Here is a 24,090-nt window from a genome sequence, read left to right as displayed (position 1 = left end):
TGGTATATATATATATATATATATATATATATATATATATATATATATATATATATAGAGAGAGAGAGAGAGAGAGAGAGAGAGATACATACATCAATACACAATTTCTCTCTCTCTCTCACATACATACATACATATATATATATGTTTACGCAAGCGCGCATAGCTGTGCTATCAATGTATAGACTTGAAATGCGTGCACCTTAAATATTAGATGAAAAGTATGCATATAATAACCAACTATAAACAATGCAGTTTAAAAAGAAAATGCGATTATGCGTATGGCACTAAGCACTATGAACGCTGATTATTTATCACATTCCTGTTCTTGATAAATACAAAAGTTGATAACATAACATTAAAATAGAAGGAATTAATAATTATGTTTTCCGAACGCTATTGTGGCTGCATGCAAAGAAATATTCTTTTAATAAATGAATAGACATGAATTAAGAGGCTCATGTTGGGTTTAGGAGAGTAGGGAATGATCAGATACTGAAATGAAAGACTTGCTGAAAAACTTGGAGCCAGGAAATATTAAAATATCAGTAGACGGGAATAGTGTAGCGCCAGAGAAAACACGAGAGAAATATTTGCGGCATGTCATTAACGGAGAAATGCTCGAGGTTAAATGAAGTTGTTATGCAGCATATGATAACAGCAGAAACATCAACACCGCATCAGTTTTCAATCCCAATCCCAGTTATAAGGGTTAGGGTTTCTCAGACAAAAATAAATATATCTCCCCACGAAAAGTGCGAAATAAATAACCGATTGAACAGAAAATACGCGTGTATATAAATCGTATGCTTATATGTGTGCATACAGCAACACACACGCACTCGCGAAATTTTACAGAATTTTGAAAATTTGAAGTAGTTAAATACTATGTGGAGTACCATGTATGCATGCTCGCACGCACAAACACGCGCACACAGAAAATAGGTGAGAGCTAAGATATACTCAGTATAGAAAACACGTAGTAGTATTCAAATGAATTGAACTTAAACTCTGAAATCTTCATCAAAGACTAGGTTCATGGCGTGCAGAGTGGCTATAAGAGAAATCAAGGCAAGTTGATAGAGATAGTGATTGAGATAAACAAAATTAAGCTACACACACACACACACACACAGATAGTTCATAATTTGAGGATGGAATGCGCAAAAAGTCGTGAGTATGCAACCAGTAAATGTCACACAGAGATATTACTATAAGCTTCCTGAAACAGCTGTCGAGTTAAGAAACTATGTATTCTCTCCTTAATATTCTTTATTTTTTATGTTTTACATAAATATATTTGTATATATATATATATATATATATACATATATGTATATATGTGTTTATCTTTGTGAATACATGTAGCTATATCTATCTATCTATATATGTATATATACACGTGTGTGTGTGTATGTGTCAAGTTTAATTGTGTTTATCTCCATCTCTCTCTCTCTCTCTCTCTCTCTCTCTATATATATATATATATATATATATATATATATATATATACACACACACACACACACACACACATTCATTTATTATTATGGATATACAAATAGAATACAAATAAAGACTTTGATTTCACTTAAAGGTGACTTATGCAGTAATAAATAACTGTGTTAAGAGAGATTATTTTCAGTAAGGAATGAGAAGGTAAAACAGTCAGATATACAACAAGAAAGAATATGCGCAATCAAGCATGAATGCTAGTTACACTTTTTTTTATATCATTTCTTCATAAAACTTCATTCCACTACCAATAGATTATTGTAGTACTTTCAGAGGATTCTACTTGAAACATTAGCTTAAGTTATAAATAGAACTGAGCAAATATATTCACATATCATTAGAAGGGCGCACAATGATTGCCACATTATGGCTAACACATTCAAGTACAGAATCAAAGTACAACGCAAAGATTAATTACAGATTCCTTGAAAAATTTATATAGAAAGCATGTCAACTAAACTGTCAAATGATTTTTTTCTTGTATGTGTATGTGTGTAGAAATATGTATATATGTATAAATATGCATACATGTATATAGGCTGTGTGGTAAGAAGCTTGCTTCCCAACCACATGGTTCAGGGTTCAGTCCCCCTGCATAGCACCTTGGGCAAATGTGTTCTACAATAGCCAAAGGCCAACCAAAGCCTTGTGAGTGGATTTGGTAGACAGAAACTGAAAATCCATCATATATGTGTATGTGTGTGTGTATTTTTGTTTCTGTGTGCCACCCACTCTCCCCCTCACCACCACCACCCCTTGACAACCAGTGTTGCTGCATTTGCATCCCTGTAACTTAGCAGTTCAGCAAAAGAGACCAAGAGTATAAGTACTAGGCTGGGAGGTCAATTTCTTCGACTAAAACCCTTTAAAACAATGCTCCAGCATGGCCACAAACAAATGAATGAAACAAGTAAAAGAATACAAGAATGTGTGTGTGTGTGTGTATACCTGTATGTATTGCATGACACCTTGGATAAGTGTCTGTTACTATAGCCTCAAGCCGACCAAAACCTTGTGAGTGAATTTGGTTGACGGAAACTGAAAGAAGCCCATACTATATGCATGTGTGTGTGTGTGTTTGTGTCCTGTTTGTCCTCTACCAGTGCTTGACAACCAGTGTTGGTGTGTTTATGTTTCTGTAACTTAGCGGTTCACAAAACAGATTGATCGAATAAGTACCAGGTTTTTTTAAAAAAATGAAAAACATCCTGGAGTCAATTTATTTGACTCAACTTCGTCAAGGCAGTGCCCCGGCATGGCCACAGTGTAATGACTGAAACAAGTAAAGGATTGAAAGATATGTATGTATGTATATATGTATGTGCGTGTGTGTATATATATATATATATTACAATTAAAAGGGTAAAGGTTTATCAATTTATTAATAAATCAACAATTAATAATTTTTACCAAGCCCTTCGGTATGTAAACACCATTATCGGTGGAGAACTTATTTAAAAGTTCTTATACATTTATAAACATAATTAAGGGATCAGCAAACATTTGCTTCACCACATACCGAAGTTCAGAAATAGCAGCTAAAAAAGCTGAGACTTCAACAGATAGCATTACTTGTAACTCACAAAGGCAAAACAGGAAGAAAAAACAATGAAAACTGCTATTTCTGAACTTCGGTATGTGGTGAAGCAAATGTTTGCTGATCCCTTAATTATGTTCAAAATCCTAATAAGTAGGAAGGTAGATAAAACACAAACCCCTTCAGGTATGTAGAAAAGGAGTAGGTAGTAACTCTTTAAGATGTACCCGGTGCAAGCTATGGACACATAAGAGGTGCAACAACATCAAAGGCAGGTTAACTAGGAAGTTAATTTTTGTTTGTGGCAGATGTTCAGGTGCAATAAAGACTGTAAACAAACAGGAAACAACTTCTATCTCATTCCAGGGTGAAAAACTAGAGGTAGTCGATAGCTTCCGCTATCTGGGCGACCAAGTTAGTAGTGGGGGTGGGTGCGCTGAAAGTGTAGCTGCTAGAAGAATAGCCTGGGCAAAGTTTAGAGAGCTCTTACCCCTGCTGGCGACAAAGGGACTCTCACTCAGAGTAAAAGGCAGACTGTATGACGCATGTGTATGAACAGCCATGCTACATGGCAGTGAAACATGGGCTGTAACTGCTGAGGACATACGTAAGCTCGCAAGGAATGAAGCCAGTATGCTCCGTTGGATGTGTAATGTCAATGTGAATACCCGTCAGAGTGTAAGTATCTTGAGAGAAAAGCTGAACATTAGAAGCATCAGTTGTGGTGTGCAAGAGAGATGATTGCGCTGGTATGGACATGTGGTGAGAATGGATGAGGATAGCTGCGTGAAAAAGTGCCACACCCTAACAGTTGAGGGAACCCGTGGAAGAGGTAGGCCCAGGAAGACCTGGGCTGAGGTGGTGAGGCAAGACCTTCGTACATTGGGCCTCTCCGAGGTGGTGACTACTGACCGAGACCTTTGGAAATGTGCTGTGCGTGAGAAGACCCGGCAAGCCGAGTAAGATCGTTGACAGTGCCCCTGGACTGGCTCTTGTGCAGGTGGCACATAAGATGCACCATTTTGAGCGTGGCCGTTGCCAGTACCACCTGACTGGCCTCCGTAGGATTTTCGAGCGAGATCGTTGCCAGTGCCCCTGGACTGGCTTGTGCAGGTGGCACATAAAAGACACCATTTCGAGCATGGCCGTAGCCAGTATTGCCTGACTGGCCTTCGTGCAGGTGACACGTAAAAGCACCTACTACACTCTCTGAGTGGTTGGCGTTAGGAAGGGCATCCAGCTGTAGAAACTCTGCCAAATTTAGATTGGAGCCTGGTGTTGCCATCCGGTTTCACCAGTCCTCAGTCAAGTCGTCCAACCCATGCTAGCATGGAAAGCGGACGTTAAACGATGATGATGATATATATATATACACACACACTCACACACATATGTATGTATATAGATATATACACACACAGAAAATTTTAATTTTTTGTCTGTATAAAATCTGACAGGTTGTCCACAAGGCCAAAAGCCTTGTGGATATGAAACCTTTGGAACCCCTATGTCCAAAATTTAAATTTTTGTTGTAATATATATATCATGTATGTATGTATGTACATATGTATGCATGTATGTATGTATGTATCAGCCCTTGAGTAACTTTGTAAGGTTTACAAAATATAAAATATGCACATATGCATATATATTTCTTTTTTTTTTAATATTTCAGTCATTAAATTGTAGCCATGCTGGGGCACCACTTTGAAGAATTTTTTTGTCAAATGTATTGACCCCAGTACTTATTTTTTGAAGTGTGGTACTTATTCTATTCGTCCCTTTTGCTGAACTGCTAAGTTACGGGAACATAAACACACCAGTAGTGGTTGTCAATTACTGGGGGGGGGGGACACTGACACAAAGACACACACATACATATATACAACAGGCTTCTTTCAGTTTCCATTTACCAAATCTACTCGCAAGGCTTTGGTCAGTCCAAGGCGATAAATAGACACTCCATAAAACATTGTTTTATGTTTAACTCGAAAAGGTTTATATTCTTTACTAACTGACATTTTTATGTTTCAGGTTCTATGTGTGACTGTTTAATCATGCCACGTACAATAGAAGCCTTGAAACTGTCCAAGTTTCAAAGAGACCATATTGTGGATCAATCTGAAGGTGGACAGCGTAAAATCACAGAAAACCATGGGATCCTGCTTTCAGTTAATAGACTGATTGTGCAATTCACCAGAGAGGGGAAGGAGTCCAGATCACCTCACCCAGGTCAACCAAGCCCTCTGACAGGACCCTTTGCTTTGTTAAGACAAGTTGATGTCAGTCCCAGAACAGTTTGGCTACTATGGCAGAGCAGCAAGAAGGAAGCCACTCTTCAACCAACCAATATCAAGCGGAGAAAAGATTGGGCCAGTGAAATGGTGGAGAGGCCACTAGCATTTTGGGACACTCATATTCTCTGATGGGTCTGGATTTGCCTTATTTTCTGACAGTAGTCAAGTGTGGGCCTGGAGACTCTGTGATCAAGAATTTGATGTGAAAAGATTGTAGCCAATAATGAAACACTGTGGCTATTTTGTGATGGTATGGGGAGCAATTTAGAGCAATGGTCGATCAGAATTGATGAAGTGTGATGGAGACATAAACTCATATAAATATGTGTCCATACTGCAGAAAGAACTTCTTCCAATCTTCTCCAGTAGTGAAATGATTAAAGAAAACTCTTTATTTAAGAAAGATTGGGTTCCTTGTCACATGGCTAGAAAGACCCAAGATTGATTGGAAGAGAATGGCATTAAAAAGCTTCCATGGGCAAGCCAGTCACTAGATATGAACCCTATTGAATAACTCTGGGGCATAATGAACAGGACACTTCATAAAAAGAACAAGAAAGCATCCAAGAAAACCAGATCTTTTGAGATTACTGCATGAAACTTGGCAAGAAATTCCGCAAGAGAATACTCGTCATCTGATCAGTAGCATGCCTAATAGGGCCCTTGCATTGAAAAATGCAAAGGGCATGTCTACTAAATATTAGATATTCACATTATAACAATTAATAAATAATTAGAACATATAATTTCAGATATAAATAAATTTTAATGATTATAAGGGCGTCTATTTACTTCTGTCATGCCTGTGCATAACTCACACATGTACACATAATGATGTCAGCACATTTATGTATACCAAATTTTACAAGGTAACAGATTCAATCTGAGGCTTCAATAGAAAACATTTATCCAAGGTGCTGTAGAGTCAGATTGGATCTTGGAATCACATAGATTCAAAGTGAACTTCTTAACCAGATGGCTATGCTTACACACACACACACACACAATATGTGTGTGCATGCGTGTGTGCATGTACATGTATATTATCTATAACACAAACAGTCGATTAACTGAAAGTACTGTTAATACAGAAACCTTATAACAAATGATTAAGTATTTTGTTTTATCAGATTATTTCAGAGACATGCAGAATTTTAGAAATGATTAGAATTCTATATAAATAGAGGAATACTAACAAATTTTATAATTACTGGTGTAATTTCTTACTGAACTCTGGTAATGATGAGTCTTTGCTGCTGCTAAACAATAAGAAATACATAGCAACAGTGTAAAATACTAAGAGGATAGTAATATCAATGCCTATTGTATTTCTACTCTCACAAAGACAGCCTGTTTCCACAATAATACAATAGATTTGTTCAAAACATTATATAAAAATATATCTTTTTAACAAGGCACAAACAACACAATATTTCATAAATTTGAACTAACCAGAACAAGTTTGTGTTATTGGTACCCTTTTCTCAACAGTTAAAAAGGATGGAAAAATGTAATTAAGTATAGTGAAGCAGTGTGTTACATCAGAATGCAGAGACAGAATTAAATACTTCAAGACATTCTAGTAGTCTACTGTTATTGCTAATTCAGTGATATAGTGGGATATTTATATCACCATAAACAAGCAAAGTATCTGTTGTGATGGTTTAATTTAATTTACTATTGATTTCATTCTGATCACGTAAAAACAACCCTATTATTATTATTCAATAGTCTTATTTTTATCATGTGCTTTCATTGCACTATGGAGTGCAACTCTGTGTGCCTTGGGTATGTGCAGTGGTTTCTTGTGATGTTCTCATTTTTACTGTATTGAAAGTGTTTTATGTAGTGCCTAGTAGTGCTATTCTTTGTATGTTATATATACTTGTTAGTCCTGGTGTTTATGTTATGTATATGTCTGAATATTCTTTTTATCATACCTAATATGCCTACTATGATAGGAATTGTTTCTGTTTTTAGACTCCACATTCATGTTACCTCTATTTCCGGTCTTTGTATTTTAAAAGTTTCTCCGTTTCTTTTAGAGAAACATTGTCATCTGTTGGTATTGATACATCAATTACAAAATATTTTTCTTCTTGACGATCTCTGACAACTATATCCAGCTTATTGGCCTTAATTTCTCCGTCTCTCTCTGTGTATTGGCATATCCCAGAGTATCGTTGCTTTCTCATTTTCTGTGACCTTTTATTATTATTATTATTATTAAGGCAACGAGCTGGCAGAATCATTAGCATGCTGGGCCAAATGGTTAGTGGTATTTCATCTGCCACTACATTCTGAGTTCAAATTCTGCCAAGGTCGACTTTGCCTTTCATCCTTTTGGGGTCAATAAATTAAGTACCAGTGAAACACTAGGGTTCATGTAATCGACTACCTCCTCCCCTAAATTTCAGGCCTTGTGCCTATAGTAGAAAGGATTATTATTATTATTATCATTAAGGCAGTGAGCTGGTAGAATCATTAGCATGCTGGACAAAATGCTTAGCAGTATTTTGCCCATTGCTACATTCTGAATTCAAATACCACTGAAGTTGACTTTGATTATCATCATCATATAAAGGTGGCAAGCTGATAGAATTGTTAGCACACTGTTGGTGGTATTTCATTTGCCTTTGTGCTCTGATTTCAAATTCCACTGAGATCAACTTTGCCTTTCATTCTTTCAAAATCAATGAAATAAGTACTTGTTGAACATTTGGGTCAATGTAATTGACTAGCCCCATCCCACTAAAACTGCAGGTTTTGTACCTATAGTTAAAAGAATTATTAAGGTGGCAATCTGGCAGAATCATAAATGCACCAGACAAAATGCTTAGCAGTATTTCTTCTCATTCTATGTTCTGTCTTCTTTTCTACTATCTAATATTCTGGGCGTGCCAAGGAGGCAAACCTTTTGTAACAGCTCTACTAGGCACCCTATTCCGATTCCCTTTATATTCCTCTTGATGCCCTCTTATACTGTCTCCAAGGAACCAACAATAATTGGCAATCTTCACCTTCATTTTCCATAGGTGGATTATTTTGTACTTAAGAGGATTGTATATATCTATTTTTTTTTTCCTTTCCTTATTATTATTATTATTCAGCCAGTCCACTTATGCGTACCTTCCCTCATTGGACACTAAACTCCACTTGCGAAGACCTGTTGAGGCAAGTGAAATCGAAATCGAGTTAAATTCGATGACTGGCACCCATGCCAACGTCGTCTCCTTCATTGGACACGAAACTCAGCTTGCGAAGACCTGTTGGGGCAAGCGAAAGCAAAATCGTGATGGCACCTGTGCCCAGTGTTGCCTTTCTGGCACTTGTGCCCGCGGCATGTGTAAGGACTTTCGAGCGAGATCGTTGCCAGTGCCCCTGGACTGGCTCTTGTGTGGGTGGCACATAAAATACGCCAGTACCGCCTGACTGGCCTTCGTGCCGGTGGCACGTAAAAGCACCCACTACACTCTCAGAGTGGTTGGCGTTAGGAAGGGCATCCAGCTGTAGAAACTCTGCCAAATCAGATTGGAGCCTGGTGTAGCCATCTGGTTTCACCAGTCCTCAGTCAAGTCGTCCAACCCATGCTAGCATGGAAAGCGGACGTTAAACGATGATGATGATGATTATTATTATTGTACATTTTAATTCTCAGAGCTCTCAATTTCACTTGCTCTGGCTAATTCTCTCAGCAAACAACTAGCTGTGGTCAAGGGTGTCACAGGGTCTGCTTCCACAATACTTAACATTCAAGTACTAGCCTCAAAATCCTCACTATCCTCAATAAAGCAGTTTTCTGAGCATGTTCTACCCACATGCCAATCCCAATTTCTCCAACAAATTTCTCAAACCACCAACAGCAATAACTCCAAAAGTAACAACACAGATGACAACAGAACTACCACCATCACTACAGCAACAATACTACCAAATAAGTATGACAACAATGATTTTTAATGATAACAATAATAATAAGTCTTATTATTATTAAAAAAAAGTCTTATTATTATAAAAAAAAAAGCACAGGAGTGGCTGTGTGGTAAGTAGCTTGTTTACCAACCACATGGTTCCGGGTTCAGTCCCACTGCGTGGCACCATGGGCAAGTGTCTTCTATTATAGCCTTGAGCCGACCAAAGCCTTGTGAGTGGATTTGGTAGAGGAAAACTGAAAGAAGCCTCTCGTATATATATATATATATATATATATATATATATATATATATATATATATGTATGTATGTATATATATATATATGTATGTGTATATGTTCGTGTATCTGTCCCCCCACCCAACATCGCTTGACAACCGATGCTGGTGTGTTTACGTCCCCGTGACTTAGCGGTTCAGCAAAACAGACGGATAGAATAAGTACTAGGCTTACAAAGAATAAGTCCTAGGGTCGATTTGCTCCACTAAAAGGCGGTGCTCCAGCATGGCCGCAGTCAAATGACTGAAACAACTCCCTTTTTGCAAGCTGTGCAGCTCAGAGTACTGGGTTGCTGTCCAACACAGGATAGCTCCCTTAAATTTTGAAGGACACAGAAGCCCCTTTGAGTCTTGTGAGGCAAACCCCTCAAGAGACGGTATCTTGATAAAAATATTGGTGTTTGTAACACCTTATCATCACTTTCCTCAGTATAAAAGTAATGGCTAAAAGACTACAGGGTGGGTGAAAAGTTGTGCGTAAAATAAGTTCAAGTCACTCTGGAATTGTCAAAGACATGCTTAAATTTTTCTAAAATTGAATAAAATAAACTAAATAATGATGAATACACACGTACTTGTATATGGTGAAGAAAATGAATAATAATAATAATAATGTAATACAAATAAAATTTTAAATGTTTTGATGTGTGACTTTTGGCACACCCTGTACAATGGTATAAATGAAGATGGAACTCTGGGTGATGGACTCCCACCCAACAAGTGTCCCGTGGGTGAGCAGCACAGGATCGGTTGTCGTCATACAGCTGCCAGAACAGGATGATTTAAGATGATGAATATAGCTGTCATGGAATAGTATATTTATTATAAGGCAGTAAGAGCTGGTAGAATTGTTAGCACGTCAGACAAACTGCTTAGCAGCATTTCGTCTGTCTTTACATTCTGAGTTCAAATTCTGCTGAGGTCAACTTTGTCTTTCATCCTTTCAGAGTCGTTGTAATTGACTTCCACCCTCCCTTCAAAAACTGTTGGCCCTGTGCCAAAATTTGAAACCATAATAATAATAATAATAATCAATAATATTAATATGCTAACTTGTCGTTTTTGTACATATCTGTTGTGTGCGTCACACTTCAAAGAAGTGGCAAAGAGAACAGAGAGGAAGTAAGAGAGAGAATGAGAGAAAGTGAGAGTGAGTGAGAAAAAGAGAGAATGAAAAAGAGTGAAAGAAATGGTTCAGAGAGGACGTATGAGAGAAAGAAAGAGAGTGTGAGAGAGAGAGAGAAAAAGTGAGAGAGAAAGAGACATTGAGTGGTGACGGTGTTCGTTTTGTGTTTTTAAATGTTTATCACATCGCAAGAGAAGTAGATACATAGTTACATATACACATTGTTAAATCGAGAACGGGAGAGAAGAGGGACACAAAGGAAGTGTGAAAAGTGAGAGAGAGACAGTAGATACATAAATACAAAGAAAAGTTCATAAATAGATACATACACACAGCAAATATTGGATGTCAATTTCACTTTTCATTACCACACAAAGATAAAATTAACTCACAAATGGCTGAGTACTCCACAGACATGCATAACATTAACGTAGTTCTCAGGGAGATTCAGCCTCACACAGAATATGACAAGGCTGGCCACTTTGAATTATAGCTACAACTCGAGACATATATAAATATAAATGTATTTGTGTATGTGCATAGTTTAGGTTAGTTAAAACATGTTTGCAATAATAAGTGTCGCGTGGGGAAATAAATGCAATTACCAAACTTTCATTCATAACTCCATTTATTATTTCGTTCTTTTGCATTTAAATTTGTACATTAAGGTTCTTTGAATATGTACGATGTATTTTAAGATTAAATAGTAATTCTGTTTACGTTTGTGTAACAGATATTTTGGTAGGATTATATATTCTGTAACTGTCACAATACACTTTTCTAGGCCTGAATCTTTTGTGGGGAGGGGGCCAGTTGATTAGATCGACCCCGAAAGGACGAAAGGCAAAGTCGATCTCGGCAGAATTTGAACTCAGAACACAAAGACAAACGGTCATAATAAACAAACATTTCTCATGACACTAGTACACTGTTTACAGATGCTTACATTTTTTGTTTTCCGTGAATTTTTCACGGGTCCAGCTAGTAATTATTATTATTATTATTATTAGGCAGCAAGCTGGCAGAATCATTAGCAACATTTCATCCATCTTTATGTTCTGCGTTTAAATCCACCAAGGTTGATTTTGCCTTTCATCCATTTGGGACCGATAAAATAAGTACTAGCTGAACACTGGGATCGATGTAATCGACTAGTACCTCTCCCCAAAATTTCAGGCCTTGTGCCTATAGTAGAAAGAATTATTATCATTGTTATGGTTTAATCAGTCATACATGTGTTTGTGTGAGTCTAAATTGAATTTCTGGAGTCAAATGAATATGAATAAATAATACGAGTAAATTAATGTGAAAGTGTATGCTTAGCAACAAAGAGAGATGAAGATAACGAGGCGTTAGAGCTTGTAAATTTCATGACGTTTTGCCCGAGCTGGCAGAATCGTTAACACGCCGGGCAAAATGCTTAAAGGAATTTCGTTCGTCCTTACGTTCTGAGTTCAAACACCACCGAAGTCGACTTTGCCTTTTGTACTTTCAGGATCGATAAAATAAGTATCAGTTGAGCACTGGGGTCGATGTAATCGACTTACCTCCTTCACCGAACTTGTTGGCCTGTGCCAAATTTTGAAACCGAATTTTATGACGTTACACAACTATTGTACATGAATGTAAAAGATCAATAAAAACTTGTAGACAGAGTGATAGATGTACGTGTGTGTGTGTGTGATCTTATAAGTTTACACAACGCAAACATTTGGACACGAACATTAAGATTTCTGTAGACAAACTGTTACATGGGACGTAAAACAAATACAAGTTATGTCCCTTTAAAATGTTGTATGCTAATGAAAATAGGAAAACTCGGGAAATAAAAATGTGACAAATGGAATAAAATACAAAAATATATAAGATAAGCATGATAGAGGGGTGGGGAGAAGAAATCTAAACTGTGTTATTGTCTAGGTTAATTAACGTAGGAATACACACGTTATTGTCTAGGTTAATTAACGTAGGAATACACACATCTCCATTTATAATATATGTATATATATATATATATATAAGTTCAAAAAAACAATAACAAAACAACAACAAAGTGAGGACGTGATATGGATAGTGTTATTGGACGCTCAGGAAAGGAAAGAGAGAGTGTATGACGTTTCGGGCGTAGCCCTTCGTCGGAAAGATGGAAAGTTCGGAGAATGGAAGAACGGAGAAAGAGGAAAATGGTACCGATGCCCACGAGGTTAGAGAGAGAGAGAGAGGAGGGGATTTCCCGGCCAACTTTAGATTTGCACTGACCAATATTAGATTTGTATCGACCAATATTATATTTGTATCAATCAATTTTAGATTTGTACTAACAGATTTTAGAAAATTTACCAATCAACTTCAGAATTACTTTTTTTGATACATATTTCTAAATAAAATACCTTGAACCCACAGGAATTTTACCACTATATTACCTTTTATATGTTTCTTTATATGATATATTATATATTATTAAAATTATTAAAATTTTAGATTAAAATCTTAGATAAATATTGATATGGTATATGCCTCATAGCATGGTTTTGGACGGGTTCTTCGTTGACGGAGTTGTAGAGTGGTGGTTCGTCTCTAAATTGGTTATATACATATATATATCATTCAACTATGGTAGTAGTTGAATAATATTTTTAAGGCTGCAATTTGCTCACATGCAGCATCTTCAGAGCTTTGTTATTAATTCAGTTCTTAACCAAATTGCAAACTGTTAACATTTTTGAAGAGGACTGGTCCCTAGCTACATTCTGGCATTAAAAACATTGAGATTTGATCCAGTAGAAAAACATTTACATCAAAATTTGTAGCATTAGATCTAAATAACTTTTTTTATTTATCTTAAAAGCAAAATATATTTATCTTAGCTTCAATGATAGAAGAAATCATGAGAAATTTCATAGTTTTGATCCCATGCAACAAAAAATTGTATCAAAAAAGTTGTGAGGTAAAATATCATGAAAAAAATATAAGGCAAAAAATTGGATTTAAGTATAATTAACTTTTTTATTTTAAAAACAAACTATATTTTAATTAAGCTTAAATGATAGAGCTTTAAGTCGAGGAATTTCATGGTATCAATCTCATGCAACGAAATTTTAAAAGAAAAAAGTTATGAGTGTTTGTTTCACAAATTTGAGGGTGATAATATATTTCTATACTTTTTTATGAATATAGTTCTATAAAGAGACTTTTAATACATGTCACTGGCATCATTGAGGTAAGGAAAATATCAGTGATACTGCTAATTTGCAGTTAGATTAACTAATCTTATTTTAATTTTTTTAGATTAAAACTTTTATTTTAATTCAATAATAATTCAATCACAGAAATGAAAAAAATCAAAATATTATTTAGAAATTTATTATTCAATTTTCAATAACGTAAAATCATAAATTATTAATTAGCATAATAGCATAGCCCGGAAAAAACAAGGATTACATGGAAAAATGTGAGCAAAAGAAATAATATTCTTAAGTACAGGACAAATTATTACACTTGGAAAAGTTCAGGACAAGTTATTACATCTGGTAAAGTATAGAACAAGAAAATTTTTACTTGAAATATTGCAGCTAAGGATAAAATTTGAATATTTAAAATTATTTGATTTTAATTTACAAAGTAACATTATAATTAAATAAGGTACCATCATTTTGTTAAAATATTGACACACTAGAATACTTAAAAAATGAGAGCCAGATGTACCAACATAGCTAAAGTTTTATGTAAAGTAGAATAGTATATATGATAGGCAAATTCATTATGTAAAAAATAGGCATTGGGTCAAGACTAAAAATGTGAAGACTTGGCAATAACTTAAGCAAAAACTCAAACAAATTTTATTGTGAATTTGTTGTTATGGACAGGTTTCACTGTAATATATAACTAATTTTTGTATTGTTCTATTTATTGTACTAATTATGTCCTACTATTATTCTTTATAACCTATTTTCAAATTTCTTAATTGAGTTATTTTTTAATTGTTAACAGAAGTAACAAGTAATAACAAATAACTTATAATAAAATTTTTAGTTTTAATAAAAGCTAATATTTTCTAAATCTAAATATTTTATTTGAAATTTTATCCTTAGCTGCAATATTTTAAGTAAAAGTTTTCTTGTTCTGTACTTTACCAGATGTAATAACTTGTCCTGTACTTTTCCAGGTCTTTAATCTTAAGAATATTATTTCTCTTGCTCGCATTTTTTCATGTAATATATATATGTATGTATATGTCTATGTATATACTTTCATATATACAAATGCATAACACACACACACTTATATACGCACATTCTTTTACATGCGGTGATTGCTACTTCTTATAAGAAGGAGGCCATATCTTCAATTAGTAAATGCCATTATGAGATGTTATATGACTAGCAAGTCTAGTTTTGGTTGGTCAGACCTTCATGCAGATGTTACAAGTATCTTCAAGCAGAGAAGTGTCTGGGATTAAAGTAAAATCTTGTTTACAAAGTGCTTGTTTCAAGATGTCATATTCAATTCTCCATGCTTCAAGTACTTAACAACCATTGTCAATAACTTCTTTCCAAACCAACTGATCTTTTTCATCATCTGCCTCCAACTTTCAACTTCTACACTAAAAGCCTCAAGATTATTTTTGACATCCCTAAAACGTCTCTAAAATTTATGTCTTGGACATTTACTGTTGCAATTCCCTGTTAAACAACTGCTTAGATACCTAGTCATTTCCATCCTAGTAAGGTGACCAGCCCAACATATTTAGTTGCATATGAGAAGCATCTCAATAGTGGATGTGTTGGCTCAGTGAAGAATAAAGGCATCCAGTGTCAGAAACCACTATTTGTATTTAAGGTCCTCTTAAAGTATGTCTGATAGAGTCTCTCCAAGGCTTTCATGTTATATGTAATCCAAGTCTCAGAAAAGTATAAAAGGGTAGCTCTTCTATGGTGAACTGACAGAAGGCCACTGACCAAGAGGACAGCCAAAACTTCACTATAGAGACACTCTGAAAAAAATCTTTCCAGAAATGTGACATTGATGAAGAACAATGGGAAATCATGGTGATGAACAGGTCTGACTGGAAGCAAGCAATTCGTAAGGGAAACAGAAGCCTACGAAAATGAAAGATGAATCAGCCAAGTGGAAAAAAGTGCAGCAATGAAGGCTAGAACTAACACAGCAGAGCATTTGTGTGTCCAGTATGTAGCCACCATTATGCATCTGGCTTTGGCCTCAGATCCTACATGAGGGAACACAAATGAACAAAGTACTAGGTTGGACTGTATTGACCACAACAGTCGACCATTCATTCATTCATTCATATGTATGGCATTGATGAGCAGAAAAAACTGTGAAATACTGATATATGTGTCATTTTTGTTCACTTCCAGGGCAGTATTGTTTTGCTCAGCTTTGAAATATATTGTTTTTTAACACTATACATTTTTAAATGGATCTCTATCAGACGTAGTACTGCAGCTACAAGTGTTTAACAACACATTAAGTATGTGATATTGATAATGCTTACATTACTGAGTAAAATTTGAGTTTTGTTCTATCTTGTGTGGTGCTATCACACATCAGCAAATAGATTTTACACTATTTGTATATACTTCTAGCTGGTTATTCGATTTCATTTCAGAAGCAAGGTGAGTATATGGAATTGACAAGCAAAAAAAACTGGGAATGATTGATAGCTGTCATTCTCATTCACTTCCAGGTTGGTTTCATTTCACCCAGCTTTGACGTTTATCACAGCTACAAGAATTAAACAACAACACACACATTAAGAATGTAATATTGATAATGTTTTAACATCATCAATATTTAATGTTCATTTTTCCACGCTGGCATGGGTTGGATGGTTTGACTAGAGCTGGTATGGCCGAGGGGAAGGGGTGTACTAGCTCCATTGTTCCAGCATGGTTTCTACAGCTGGACGCCTTTCCTAATGCCAAACACTTTACAGTGTACTGGGTAGTTTTTATGTGGCACCAGCACCAGTGCTTTTAATGTGGCACCAGCACACGGGCTTTTTACATGGAACCAGCATCAGTATAAATTCTGTTGTGGTGGATGGGTCTTCTAGAGTACAGTGAGGCACCAAATATCTCAGTCCTTTATCATATTCTTCTTACAGAGTTGTTGCTATATATAACTGAACATGGGTATTACAGACTAAAGAATAGCTGTTTTACATGCTGACACTGACACAGAAACAAGACTACCTTGCTGATTTCCTGAAAATCAAACATAATTTAGGTATATCGCCGTGTGAATGAGTAAAATTGTATCCAAGCGTAGAGTGACTTACCCTGTCTCCACGAAATATTAACCAATCTTTAATGGGTTCAACTAAGGTCCTTCGAAGTTTTGTTGCCTTTGCATTTTTTGTTAAGTTCATATGTTTGGCAGCATCTGTCCATGGTCGGTCTTCACCATAAACCCATGGCTTATTATCAAATTGAATACGCTTCCACCCATAAACGTTCTTGTAAACAGATCTTCCCTTCGTCGTTGCTATTTCATGATCCACATACCTCTTGAAATAACCCAATAATGATCTTGTTAACCGCATTTTCAAGGTTGTCTAATCTGAAAATATTATAAAATATTGTTTAGTGAAATAAAAGCAAAAGAAAAGAATAGTCAGTCAACTCTTTGCACACTAAGAGTAAAAAACATTACAAATAAAATACTCAGCCATTCAATATAAGATTGTGGTTAGCATCAAGTTAGCCCTGGTTGAGAAGGTGTCATCAAAAGCATTAAAGTTGTGATGATACCATTTTTATAGTAGACGGTATATTCAAGGCAGTTAGATGTGATTTGAAAAGGATTTGACTGTTCTTTCTAGTAAATCAGACCATATATAATCTGGCATTGGTTCGATATGTATGTGGTTAATCATCATCATCATCATCGTTTAACGTCCGCTTTCCATGCTAGCATGGGTTGGACGATTTGACTGAGGACTGGTGAACCAAGTGGTTACACCAGGCTCCAATCTGATTTGGCAGAGTTTTTACAGCTGGATGCCCTTCCTAACGCCAACCACTCCGTGAGTGTAGTGGGTGCTTTTACGTGCCACCGGCACGAAGGCCAGTCAGGCAGTACTGGGAACGATCTCGCTCAAATGTCCTTACACGTGCCACCGGCACAAGTGCCAGGGCACAGGTGCCATCACGATTCCGCTCCAATCTCTCTCTATATATATATATGCCTCAAACGATGCATATATATATGGCCTTCATTCTGATTTAATTAATGGTTACTATTATTATTATCACATTTCTTTGCAATCAACCAACAAAGTATATAAATGGTATTGTCCTTAAAAATGTGATTTTTTTTTATCAAAAACTTTTAAATAACAATGATAATAACTAAAATTTTCAAACATTACACACACACATAGATATGTGGTCTGATCAATAAGTATCCGGACTGTTGCCACAGTAACGTAGTTAAAGCACACAGTGAAGTTTCTTGACACAGATTGACCTTGTACTCTGCTGTGCATATGCACTAAGTTTTAACGTTCTAGCTCACTTTCCCTGTTTACATCAGTGCTTGGAAGGAAGGTGTGTAGCATGTGATCGTTGCATTGACCATGACGGAGAAAGTTGAGCAGAGAATCTGCTTCAAATTTTGCCAAAAACTTGGCGATACCTACTCAGGCCTACACAAAGCTTTCAAAAAGTTTTCATTGGCTGTGTGGTAAGTAGCTTGCTTACCAACCATATGGTTCCGGGTTCATTCCTACTGCGTGGCACTTTGGGCAAGTGTCTTCTACTATAGCCGCGGGCCAACCAAAGCCCTGTGGGTGGATTTGGTAGACGGAAACTGGAAGAAGCTCGTCGTATATATATACACATATATATATATATATATATATATATATATATATATATATATATATATATATATATATATATATATATATATGTCGTGTGTGTTTATGTTTGTCCCCCTTAACATCGCTTGACAACCGATGGTGGTGTGTTTATGTCCCCTGTAACTTAGCGGTTTGGCAAAAGAGACCGATAGAATAAGTCCTGGGGTCGATTTGCTCGACTAAAGCGGTGCTCCAGCATGGCCGCAGTCAAATGACTGAAACAAGTAAAAGAAAAGAAAAAGAAAAAATTGTTCTTGACACAATCAAGATCTTGTGCAACTGAAACCCAAGTATCTTCTTGGTTAGCTGAAAGCAGTTTTGGCACAAAGTTGGCAGACATGCATCTTATACCCAAATCTTCAGTGATAATAGCCACTGAACTGAACCAGAACTAATCTGCACATCCTCTGACAACTCATGGATGGTGATTCGACAATTTCCCCTCACAGCTGTATGCACATCTGTGATGATTTTCTGTTCTGCTGGTTGAGGGTCTCCCAGAATTTTCGTCAATATCGACATTTTCTTGGCCATCTTGGAAACGTCTGAACCATTCGTACGCTTGTGTGCAGCTCATACACTTTCTCTGTCACGATCAATGCAACAATCACATGCTACACACTTTCCTTCCAAGCACTGCTGTAAACAGCAGAAGTGAGCTAGAATATTAAAGCTTAGTGCGCATGAACAGATGAGTTCAAGGTCAATCTTTGCCAAGCAGCATAACTCAGCATGCTTTAGCTGTGTTACTATGGCAACAGTCCAGATACTTATTGATCAGACCTTGTATATGTACACACACAGGCAAGCCTATACACTATCATCATCAACATTTTAATGTTCACTGTTCCATGTCCGCATGGGTCAGATGAAATTTGTTGAGACAGATTTTCTACAACTGGATGCCCTTCCAGTCACCCACACTTTCTTCTTTCAAAGCAAGGTAATGTTTCCTCATGGTCAGACATGCCTTCCATGGAAGACTAGAAATGAACAACACTTGTGTGATGTCATTTTCGACCATTTGTGATGTCAAAACAAGAGTACACACAAACACACACACATACACGTGTGTGTGTGTGTATCTATCTATATCTTTTATGTTTTACTTGTTTCAGTCATTAGACTGTAGCCAGGCTGGGGCACCACCTGGAAGAATTCTTAGTCTAACAAATTGATCCCAGTAGTATTTTTTCCTAGTACTTATTCTATCAGACTCTTTATGGGGACATAAACACATCAACATTGGTTGTCAAGCAGTGGTAAGGGACAAACACAGGCACAAAGACATTCATGCATGCATACACACAAACACACGTACAATGGGCCTTTTTCAGTTTCCATCAACCAAATCCACTCACAAAGTCTTGGTCAGCCCGAAGCAATAGAAGACACTTGCTCAAGATATCACGCAATGGGACTAAACCCAGAACCATGTGGTTGAGAAGCAAACTTCTTACCACACAACCCTGCCTGTGTATGCATGTATACATACACACAAAGACACACAGACAACAAGCTTCTGTAAGTTTCTGTCTACCGAATCTCCTCACAGGTCTTCAGTCAACCTGGGACTATAATAGAAGATCCTTGCCCAAAGCAACACACAATGGAACTTAACCTGATGCAACATGGTTAAGAAACAACCTTCTTAACCAAACAGCAATACATATACATACATAAAATATAAGTAAGATTCAAATGAATTAGGTACTTAAATTTAGGCACCTCATTAGGTCGGAATAATATACACACAGAACAATATCATCTAAATATTAAAACATGGTACATAATGATATTCTTGCAATGTATGTGGACAATTAGACCCAGCTGAGTGAAGAAATCTGCTCAAGCTATTCAGACATGTACATTATATTAAATATATGGTCTCCAAGACAGGTGAATAAAATATAAATGAACAACAGTAGAAGTACAGGTGTCCCACCAGTATCTCTACTGGTACTTGTTCATATACACACATATATCAATGCTTTTGTTTTTTGTCTTTTTGTCAACTTATACATATAAAAAATTTAACTTTTAAGTGAAGGACTATTCAACCAGCTTTCTATACAAAGAATCTTGTAACCCGAATCTGACACACCTGTTACATAGGTACTTACCCCTCCATCTTCTGCTGCTTTACCCCCACCCTTTTTTCTTTTCTTTTCCCTCCTTATCTTCTTTTTCCGTTTTTTTTTTTTGTATTTAAATGTAATGACCAAATATTGTATTCTAAATAGACAAATGAATAAATTTAAACTATATAATCACCATTAAAAACCTCAGAACATTTGCATATGGAACCAAACAAAATCTTCTAACAATGTTTACCAACCCACACTCCACAAACATACTTTCCTCCTATCCTCTTCTATCTTTTTTCCTATACATCTCCTTCCCAGTATATTACCATTTCAGATAGCTTCACCTACCCAGAAAAACAACTTGCCAAAGGACTCCAAATGTAACACAGTCTGATGAAGGCTACCAGTCCAAAACTTTGAAGTTATTGGCATCCCTCTTCTTGTAAAAGTTTAATATGTATATATGTATGTATGATTTTACATTACACAATGTAAACAGTTGTTACATCAGATGCAAATCCTAATAGACAAAAATAAGCCACTTCTCCCTCATCCCCAAGCCCGTGTGCTACAGCTAACTGAGAAATATCTAGTTAATCCCAAACAGTAATTTCTTTAGATTTGTATGTTTTAAACATTAGAGCTTATGATTACTTTCCTGCTTCTTTCTGTCATTGGAATGTGTCCATACTTTGAACACCGCCTTGAAGCATTTAGTCGATCAAAGCGACCCTAGTACTTATTTTAAGTCTGGTAAAATAAGTCGATCAAAGCGATCCTAATACTTATTTTAAGTCTGATACTAACTTATTTTGTCTTTTTTTTTTCCTGAATCTCTGATACAAATTCAGACAAATCAACACCTGTTATCGAACAATGAAAGATAAACAAAAACATGAAACACGATGGCTTTCGACTGTTTCCTTTTACCAAATCCACACACAATGCACTTGTCGGTCCAGGGCTTATTAGCACAAGACACTTTGCCCAAGATACCATGCAGTAGGACTTTTTTTTTTATCACTCGCCACATCTCTGTAAAACAATTTCGGGACGAAACTCTACCAAATAATTGAATTTGTGAAAATTTATTTTTGTATAACTGTTATCTTGATGTATGAAAAAAAAAAAAAAAAAAAAATTCGGGGGGAAAAAACAAGTCAAAACCGGTAATTATGCAAAAAGTGAAAATTTGATTATTTTTTAGAATCACAATTTCAGATGTTTAAAATCTGAAAAAGTCAAAAAAGTGAGGTGAAGATGGGGTGATTTTTTTTTTCTTCCAGAATCGAAATCTTTAATCATTACACAGAAATTACGGCTTTTTTTTTCTTTAGGTGCGGGGCGGGGGTAGATAATTTCCGACTCTATTCCATAGAATTACCAACTATGTGAAATGGGTCTAATGAAATAAAATGTTCACGAAATGGATTGTTGTCAATACTCAACCAATAACTATGTCTGTCTGTCAGACCGGTCTATGTGTGTAATTTTCGAATTGTTTAACAGTAGAAAAATTATTTCGTTATTTTATAACTTTCAGTCTTTCTTATAAATTGTTAAGAAGTTATTTCAATAATCTGCTTCCATCTTCCTTCCTAAAATGTTTAAGAAGAAAAGGGAGGGGTTAAAAGTGACTTCTATACCAGAAAATATTAATAATGGTTTCCGGTTTAAGTACAAGGCCAGTCAAGAACGGGGATCCATAGTGTAAATCAATCGACTGGTACTTTGTCAAGCCTGAAGGGATGTAAAGTTGACCTCGGCGGTCTTTGAGAAAAAGAATAATAAGAGGAATTGTAAAAAGGAAAATTACGTTAGATATGAAATAAAAAGCGAATTGGTCGTATAAGATGTCAAGCTGGGACGATTGACTGATTTAACGGAGCTTTTTTACATATTAACATTTAGAAATTTAAAGAATGTTTGAAGTAAAATATGAGTGATCGCATTTTCTTGTTTTCTTTTGAAGGACAACAGAAAGTGCTGACTTATCTCTAAGGTTACTTTCTTTGATCTTACTAGGAGAAATTGTTTCAAAGATTAAATACATCACTTGATTATATAATAAAATAGATACCTTTTTGTATTAAACTATTTTTACTTTGATAATACAGGATATTTGAATAGAATCGAGACTGAAGAAAATTCCCCGATAGATTTATTTGTAATTTTAGACTTTAATTCATAGACGATGCTAAGACCTTCAGTTGTCTCCTCCATATGTTTTAATATATGATAAAATGTCCCGAGTCCCACATCTTAATATTACTTTACTACCTTCTTTTACTAATAGTTTCGAGTCTTAATAGAAGGGAACGGTTGTTTTCATCCGTTGGTTCCAAACTAATGTTCAAAAACATTATTTTAGTGTATGGTTTTGTACGAAACATCGTTTGAGATGAAGATCTTTGCATTAACTTCGACATAGTTCTGTACATTATTTCCAGCAACTGTTGCAGATCTAGTATATCTAAGATGCTTTTCGGTAAGTTGCTTGACATGTTCAGTAATATATCAGTGAGATTACATGGTGTGAAAATGGATTAACACCTAAATTCTTATTTAATCACAAGTTGCATACAGGTGCCCCTCTTTGAAAAGTCAAACAAAACATAATAGAAAAGTAAGAAATATTTAGTTCCTCTGTTCAATAGACTTGAAGAATTACGCAAAATTTAAATTATCAATTTAGAGTAAAAGAGCTGGAGAAATATACAATTAACGTATTTAATGTTAAGTTAGCAAACCTATGGATGGTTCTTGAAATAAAGTTGCAATGTGCCGAAACTGATATCTGGGTAAACAAAATCATTAACCGATGAAGTTCAAAACAAACCAATGTAGATATACTAACTAACCTTATATAGTTGCAATGAAAAAGTTCACAATATAATGTTAAAAGAATAGAAACTATGCAACTGACCTGTCTAGAATTTTACGAGAAATAACATTAAAGCATGGTCCTTTGTATATTCATACATACATTATCCATGTGAGACAACCATTATCTCCAATACAAACTACAGTTAGTTGCTACAAATCAGAGCTTGGCGACATAAATGAAACGAAATGAATATACACTAATTTGTGTTACCGCGTTTTTGCTTTTGCCTCGCCAATTTACCTCTAGAATCTTTGTTAGATTTAGCCAATGAAGCTTTTCTCGTCACTAACTTTTTGTTGGCATTTTGCTTCAGAACAGACATGATCTTTTTTTTTTTGTTGATTGAGTATGAATTTGGTTTGTTCCCGTTATCTTATGTAAAGTTAAAATTTTGAGGTAAAATTAAAAGGCGAAATTAGAATGACGAAATGTACATATTTTTCTGTAACTACGCTCACACACATACATACATACATATTTAGGTCTTGTGTGTGTGTGGTAAATGAAAGACAGAAGATGAAACATACGAGAATTTATTATTAATCA

At 35.7% G+C, this 24,090-nt stretch overlaps 1 protein-coding gene across 4 annotated transcripts in view; it reads right to left on the bottom strand.

Annotated features, from left to right (window-relative positions):
- The window catches only part of LOC106880614 (uncharacterized), a 77,205-nt gene extending 53,270 nt beyond the window's left edge, over positions 1–23,935 (bottom strand). For 2 of the 4 annotated variants that reach the window (XR_016244451.1, XM_014930628.3), the window contains exons 1-2: positions 23,584–23,741; positions 16,987–17,267 (exon numbers count right to left, since the gene is read on the bottom strand). Coding sequence is in view for 3 of the 4 variants with exons in the window: in XM_014930628.3 (XP_014786114.1) it covers positions 16,987–17,250 (264 nt within the window). In the remaining variant the exon portion in view is untranslated. Of the gene's footprint in view, positions 1–16,986; positions 17,268–23,583 lie in introns of all 4 variants that reach the window. The other 2 variants (XM_014930633.3, XM_052973238.2) reach the window with 2 other exon arrangements.
- Between the last annotated feature and the right edge of the window lie 155 nt (positions 23,936–24,090).

Source organism: Octopus bimaculoides, chromosome 15 (assembly GCF_046866305.1).
Source record: "Octopus bimaculoides isolate indiv1 chromosome 15, ASM4686630v1, whole genome shotgun sequence".
NCBI classification, from domain to species: Eukaryota; Metazoa; Mollusca; class Cephalopoda; order Octopoda; family Octopodidae; genus Octopus; species Octopus bimaculoides.
This window is presented reverse-complemented; position numbering and strand designations above follow the sequence as displayed.